At 33.5% G+C, this 7,991-nt stretch overlaps 1 protein-coding gene across 1 annotated transcript in view; it reads right to left on the bottom strand.

Moving 5' to 3' along the window:
* Positions 1 to 5,900: 5,900 nt before the first annotated feature.
* Positions 5,901 to 7,991, bottom strand: part of LOC106475770 (hemicentin-1-like) — a 4,136-nt gene continuing 2,045 nt past the window's right edge. The window contains exons 2-3 of the mRNA XM_013936446.2: positions 7,468 to 7,594; positions 5,901 to 6,520 (exon numbers count right to left, since the gene is read on the bottom strand). Coding sequence (XP_013791900.2) covers positions 6,142 to 6,520; positions 7,468 to 7,594 — 506 coding nt within the window. The 3' untranslated portion in view covers positions 5,901 to 6,141. The remainder of the gene's footprint in view (positions 6,521 to 7,467; positions 7,595 to 7,991) is intronic.

Genomic DNA, 7,991 nt, shown 5'->3' with positions numbered 1-7,991 from the left:
ATAGTTATCCGACTTCCTGGAAGGTCTTTATTATTACTTAAATTTGGTCAGTCCTATTTGCGTATAAGATACTTGGCATCTGAAATGTTTGTTTCAGTTTCATCATCTTTTGCGTGGCGTGCTTCAAAGTGTTGATAACGATTCTCAGAACATATAATTTCTTTGTAGATTATGGTTTTGTAACGTTGCTGATTATGAATGGTTTTATCAATAGTAACCCTAAACCGTTTACACCTCACACTATGAAACACTCAGTGCTGACAAAAGTCTAATTCGGAGTTTTTGTTGCCAATGAACAAAATCACTATTCATATACATTACTATTTTTGTTCATTATTTTCACATTGTTTTTATTTTCTCTTTGAAAAACATTTGGCTTGAATAAAGGACTGATTCCAAATTCTGACTTGTTAGATAAACAAGTAAACGTAGCTACTTTGACTCGTTAGATAGGTATACAACAAGTAAACGTCTGACTCGTTAGCTAGGTATACAACAAGTAAACGTAGCTACTATGACTCGTTGGATAGGCTCACAACAAGTAAATGTAGCTACTATGACTCGTTGGATAGGATCACAACAAGTAAACGTAGCTACTATGACTCGTTGGATAGGCTCACAACAAGTAAATGTAGCTACTATGACTCGTTGGATAGGCTCACAACAAGTAAACGTAGCTACTATGACTCGTTGGATAGGTACACAACAAGTAAACGTAGCTACTATGACTCATTGGATAGGATCACAACAAGTAAACGTAGCTACTATGACTCATTGGATAGGATCACAACAAGTAAACGTAGCTACTATGACTCATTAGATAGGATCACAACAAGTAAACGTAGCCACTCTGACTGGTTAGATAGGTACTCTAACATACCAGTTATTTTTCTAATTGTCTGAATCTTGAATTCCCAACGTTGTGCATGAACCATTTCTTTATAATAGAACATAGTTTTAAATAAGAGTACTCTCCTTACAACAAGAACAAGACTTTCATTAGGATCTTGAATTCCCAACGTTGTGCATGAACCATTTCTTTATAATAGAACACGATTTTAAATAAGAGTACTTTCCTCACAACAAGAACAAGACTTTCATTAGGACCGTACGTGATGGTTTGATTATATCTTTGTTGGTGTAGTTTTGAACATAAATTTTTAAATAAACTATTATTTTTTCAATTAACGGTAACAATTTTAATATAGAAAAACATTACACTTTATATGAGTAAAAGTTATGAAAATTTTGAGCTCTGTATATTAAATCATTTTGATGCAATGAATTGCGTCTGACGAAAGAGTACAATCCGAACACTTTTCCTGTGCAGTACTTCCCAGAAAAATCACTTTTTCTAATTGTTTTTCAATGAGGTGTGAAAACAACGATTACTCATTACTAGCAGAAACCGTTTCTGCTGGTATAAAATAATCGAGAAATACAAACAATATTGTTCGAGAATCTCATGACGTGTTACTAGTGTCACGTGACTTCCGCTGTCGTAACAATATTGTTCAAACCTGAAAAGGTTTAGTATAATTTCACGTTGGCTGCTAATGTTTCATTTTTTTTTGCACGAACTTATCCAAGTCTATGATTTTTATTCAGTAGACACAGGTAAAGGAAACATTTACATCAGATCATAAATTAATAAATTATTTGGTGAAATTATAGCTTAGTTGACTTTCAAGCAAATAATTATGTAGGTGTGAATTTAAACAACCATTCAGACGAAGATAATTATTGATGAGGAAATTATAAATTATTTAACTAATTAATTAATCACACGAAGAGCATGAATTATTTAATGCTAATAATAAAGAAAAGAATGATAATAATTTCGATATCGCAATATTTCATAACTATTTAGATTTGAATAATATTTCATATTTGTTTGTTTCAGAATTTTCGAGCAAAGCCAGACAAAAAGTTACCCACGTTTAACCGTTCCGAACTTTAAACTGACAGAGTGCAAGTAGCTAGTCAATAGCACCAAATCTCGGTTTACTATAATCGCATAGTGGAGATTTGACTGTCACCTTTATAACATACCTACGAACCCGAAATTGCGAGGCGCGTTTTTATGTTAATGAGACCGGATTATGAACCCTTCAGTTTACAGTTGGAGAAGGTTAATCGTTAGGCCTAACAGTACACAACCAACCACATAGATTTCGAAGATTATCAACATAGCTTACTTTAAACAGTTTATAATCAACAGTTTATTAAACCTCTACATTTAAATAAACAAGATAGTAAACCCTTATTATCTCTTTCAAAACTTTCTGCAAGCAAAAGAAATGTTTTCAAGGACAATAATATTTTTTTCTAATATACAAAATGTAAGGTTTCTTGGCTTAAATGTTCCTAAGGTCACTCATCTGTTTTTTGTTTATTTCTATAATTGAATCAAGAAACCTTAGAGACAGTGCTTACAGTGCTTCCCTCTACGTAACTTTCCTTTCACAAACCAAAAAGACATATAGTTTAAGTATTAGCCATACACTACACGTGTTCCTACATTTACTAAAACTGCAAAAAAAGTTGAAATTAATGCGTTTTGAACAGTTAAATGTTAATAACTGTTCATATTTTCTGTTGCTTGTTCATAAGCTGGTTGGTTTTGGAATTTCGCTAGCCGACCTTAATTTAGAAGTGATAGACCAGAGGGAAGGCAGCTAGTCAACACCACGTTAACTGTGGGACGACTCTTTTACTAAAGAAAAGTGGGATTGATCATTACATTATAACGCTTCCACGGCTAAAAGGGGCACGTTTGGTGACGGGATTCGAACTTACCACTCGTAGATTATAGAATCGCCAATCTTCCAGACCATTGTTGTTTATTACGTTGTAAGGACTTATATAATAATGTCACGATAGGCCAATCTTCCAGACCATTGTTGTTTATTACGTTGTAAGGAGATATATATACTTATGTCATGATATGCCAATCTTCCAGACCATTTTTGCAAGGATATATATATATCACGTTGAAAGGAGATATATACTAATGTCATGATAGGCCAATCTTCCAGACCATCGTGTTTATTACGTTGTGAGGACTTATATAATAATGTTACGATAGGCCAATCTTCCAAACCATTGTGTTTATTACGTTGTCAGGAGATGTATACTTATGTCATGATAGGCCCATCTTCCAGACCATTGTTGTTTATTACGTTGTAAAGAGATATATACTAATGTCATGATAGGTCAATCTTCCAGACCATTGTTGTAAGTAGATATATACTAATGTCATGATAGGCCAATCTTCCAGACCATTGTTGTTTATTGCGTTGTAAGGAGATATATATACTTATGTCATGATAGACCAATCTTCCAGACCATTTTTGTAAGTAGATATATACTTATGTCATGATAAGCCAATCTTCCAGACCATTGTTGTAAAGAGATGTATACTTATGTCATGATAAGCCAATCTTCCAGACCATTGTTGTAAAGAGATATATACTTATGTCATGACAGGCCAATCTTCCAGACCATTGTTGTAAGTAGATATATACTAATGTCATGATAGGCCAATCTTCCAGATCATTGTGTTTATTACGTTGTGAGGAGATATATATACTTATGTCATGATAGACCAATCTTCCAGACCATTGTTGTAAGTTGATATATACTTATGTCATGATAAGCCAATCTTTCAGACCATTGTTGTAAAGAGATATATACTTATGTCATGATAGGCCAATCTTCCAGCCCATTGTTGTTTATTACGTTGTAAAGAGATATATACTAATGTTACGATAGGCCAATCTTCCAGATCATTGTGTTTATTACGTTGAAAGGAGATATATACTAATGTCATGATAGGCCAATCTTCCAGACCATTGTTGTAAAGAGATATATACTTATGTCATGATAAGCCAATCTTCCAGATCATTGTGTTTATTACGTTGTAAGGAGAGATATATACTTATGTCATGATAAGCCAATCTTCCAGATCATTGTGTTTATTACGTTGTAAGGAGAGATATATACTTGTCATGATAAGCCAATCTTCCAGATCATTGTGTTTATTACGTTGTAAGGAGAGATATATACTTGTCATGATTAGCCAATCTTCCAGATCATTGTGTTTATTACGTTGAAAGGATATACATATTTATGTCATGATAGGCCAATCTTCCAGATCATTGTGTTTATTACGTTGAAAGGAGATATATACTTATGTCATGATTAGCCAATCTTCCAGATCATTGTGTTTATTACGTTGAAAGGATATACATATATACTTGTCATGATAGGCCAATCTTCCAGATCATTGTGTTTATTACGTTGAAAGGAGATATATACTTATGTCATGATTAGCCAATCTTCCAGATCATTGTGTTTATTACGTTGAAAGGAGATATATACTTATGTCATGATTAGCCAATCTTCCAGATCATTGTGTTTATTACGTTGAAAGGAGATATATACTTATGTCATGATTAGCCAATCTTCCAGATCATTGTGTTTATTACGTTGAAAGGAGATATATACTTATGTCATGATTAGCCAATCTTCCAGATCATTGTGTTTATTACGTTGAAAGGATATACATATTTATGTCATGATAGGCCAATCTTCCAGATCATTGTGTTTATTACGTTGAAAGGATATATATATTTATGTCATGATAGGCCAATCTTCCAAATCATTGTGTTTATTACGATGAAAGGAGATATATACTAATGTCATGATAGGCCAATCTTCCAGACCATCGTTGTAAAGAGACATATACTTATGTTATGATAGGCCAATCTTCCGGACCATCGTGTTTATTACGTTGTTGAGGAGTATATACTTATGTCATAATGGGGATCTAGCTTCTCTGGTAACAAACTGTGATAAAATGGAGTTTCTATCCTAACTTTTCTAGAAATCTGAGGCTAGTTTAGTGAGTCTCATCTTAACCGAGGCATATTGGTGACTATCCAAACTTACATAAGGGGTGTAGGTTGGTAGGTGAAACGAAATGTGTAGTGTACAGTAAGGAGTGTCTATGGAATGTATTGCCTGACATTTTATCATATTCCTTTAGTGTTCTAATGAAAACTATGTACAAGAGTAGTAGCCTAGAAATGTTTCACATGAAACATACATATTTCCAGATTCCTGTTTTTCCGATTGCTAGCCACATTGAGAGAGAACGTGGTTTTGATATTTTTCGCAAGAGGTTCCTTCTGACCTCTGAGAAGAACAAACGTATTTCTATTCCTTCAGTTGTTCATTTAATAAAACTTCAGTACTTATGTTCCTTCAGTTAGTAAAGCTGTTCTTCCAGTTCTTCAGTTAGTAAAGCTGTTCCTCAGTTCTTCAGTTAGTAAAGCTGTTCCTCCAGTTCTTCAGTTAGTAAAGCTGTTCCTCCAGTTCTTCAGTTAGTAAAGCTGTTCCTCCAGTTCTTCAGTTAGTAAAGCTACAAACTTCAACACCGTGACTTGTCTACTCCATCTACCTGTATTACATATGAAATCCACGTACCTATCCTAACGAGGTCAAAAGCTTGATATATCCTAATTACAAGAACTTGATATCCCAATGATTACAAAAGTTTGATATATCTTAATGATGACAAGAGGATGATATATCCTAATGATGACATGTTTGCTATAACCTAATGATGACAAGAACTTGATATATCCTAGTGAAGACAGTAGTTTGATATATTTTAATGATAACAAGAGTTTGATGTGTTGATGATGACAAGAGTTTGATATCTTCATGATGATAAGTTTGGTATGCCAATAATTGTATGTTCATTATATTCTTATTCTTTGATTCACACTCTTTTTACATGTATGTAATTTAAGGACTGACTTAAGACATGGCAACTTAAGTAAAAAATATACAGTGCTGTGACAAGTGATTACTGAACTACTCGTCAAAACATAATCCAGTGAATTTCTTTATTAGTGTTTCAACATACAGATGGACAAGACACAGAACTCAAAAATCAACATAAAATTACAGATTTAGAGTGTGCTTGTGAGTAGATTCTTACAAAATGAATTATATAATAATAATACTTTCTGTATTGGACTGATCACTTACGCAAGTGGAAAACATAAAACGAACAGAAATTTTACAGTTTAGGAAGCATTTGCTTGGAGGAAACTCCGTGCTTACGAATAATCAATACGGAAATTCAGAAACCGAGATATATATAAGAAACTTGGTAGAATACTGGACTGTTTGCTGTTCATTGTCAACAGACACAGCATTAACCTTCATACGATAATCTTGACTTGAATCCAAGGCTTGAAGCGTATACAGGACACCTCTACCTTCTTCCAGTCGAATTCGGAAGGGAATACCAGTTTCATTTTCAATGATTGTAAAAATAGTATTGGGTAGATGGACACCACTATGGTCGTATGCTGAAAGACGAACTAAGTCTTGATAAGCTTGAATACCACTAGGTAGCGCCACCATCTTAAAAGCCAAAACCTCAGCATACTTGGAGTTGGGTGGACAAGCAATGTTAGCTTTCTCACATTCAAGTCGACAGAATCTGTAATACACAGTGTATAAACACTATACTTCAACAATCTATAAGAAAACAATATTTCATAGACAGTGTGTAAACACTACACTTCAACAATCTATAAGAAAACAATATTTCATAGACAGTGTGTAAATATATACCCTAACAATCTATAAGAAAACAATATTTCATAGACAGTGTGTAAACACTATTTCAAACAGTCTGTAAATAAACAATATTTCATTCACTAAGTGACTGAGATAGGTGTCTTATATGAACCCTGTGTTAGAGGTATGTGTTTTATATAATCACTGTGATAAAGGTAGGTGTTTTATATAATCACTGTGATAAAGGTAGGTGTTTTATATAATCACTGTGATAAAGGTAGGTGTTTTATATAATCACTGCAATAAAGGTAGGTGTTTTATATAATCACTGTGATAAAGGTAGGTGTTTTATATAATCACTGTGATAAAGGTAGGTGTTTTATATAATCACTGTGATAAAGGTAGGTGTTTTATATAATCACTGTGATAAAGGTAGGTGTTTTATATAATCACTGTGATAAAGGTAGGTGTTTTATATAATCACTGTGATAAACGTAGGTGTTTTATATAATCTCTTTCAGTTGCACATCATACAAGCTTTGTTTTATAAATTCTGGTTTAAACCTTGACAGTTGTCGAAGCATCAGAAACCAACAAATGCAACATTTATAATAAAAAACCACGTGACTTGTGAGAGACAATAGAACAGAAGGTAAATATAGAATCTGAAATGGTCAAATTGAGGGAATGTAAACAAAAATATCTGAAGTTTACATTTTTACAACAAATGTTCAGTACATTTACCCTGTTGCACTTTTTTAACAACAAATGTTCAGTACATTTACTCTGTTGTAGGATTTTTACAACAAATGTTCAGTACATTTGCCCTGTTGTAAGATTTTTATGACAAATGTTCAGTATACTAACCCTGTTGTAGGATCTCGATCATAATTTGGAGGACAAGGTGTTTCTACACACTCAAATTTTCCCCTGGTGTTGAAACACATCATGTCAGGTCCACAATCAATATTATGCTCAGCACATTCATCAATATCTGTGGGAAAATACAAACAAACTTTATTATTAAATGACGTCTTTGCTAGGTTTCTATTTATGTCACATTTATTCTTCCAAAGTTAGTAACAAAACAAAAATGAAATCCAAAACTACCTGGAGTTTCACACATTTGTAAAATATATAAGAAAGTTTGAAAATGTGGTTTAATGACTGACCTGGCTAGTGCTGTTACACTTCATGACTGACATGGCTAGTGCTGCTATACTTCATGACTGACCTGACTAGTGCTGCTACACTTTATGACTGACATGGCTAGTGCTGCTATACTTCATGACTGACCTGACTAGTGCTGCTACACTTTATGACTGACATGGCTAGTGCTGCTATACTTCATGACTGACCTGACTAGTGCTGCTACACTTTATGACTGACAT

The sequence above is a fragment of the Limulus polyphemus genome, unplaced genomic scaffold, assembly GCF_000517525.1.
Source record: "Limulus polyphemus unplaced genomic scaffold, Limulus_polyphemus-2.1.2 Scaffold9143, whole genome shotgun sequence".
Taxonomy (NCBI): Eukaryota; Metazoa; Arthropoda; class Merostomata; order Xiphosura; family Limulidae; genus Limulus; species Limulus polyphemus.
The sequence above is the reverse complement of the archived record's forward strand: the minus strand, read 5'-3'. Positions and strand labels throughout refer to the sequence as shown.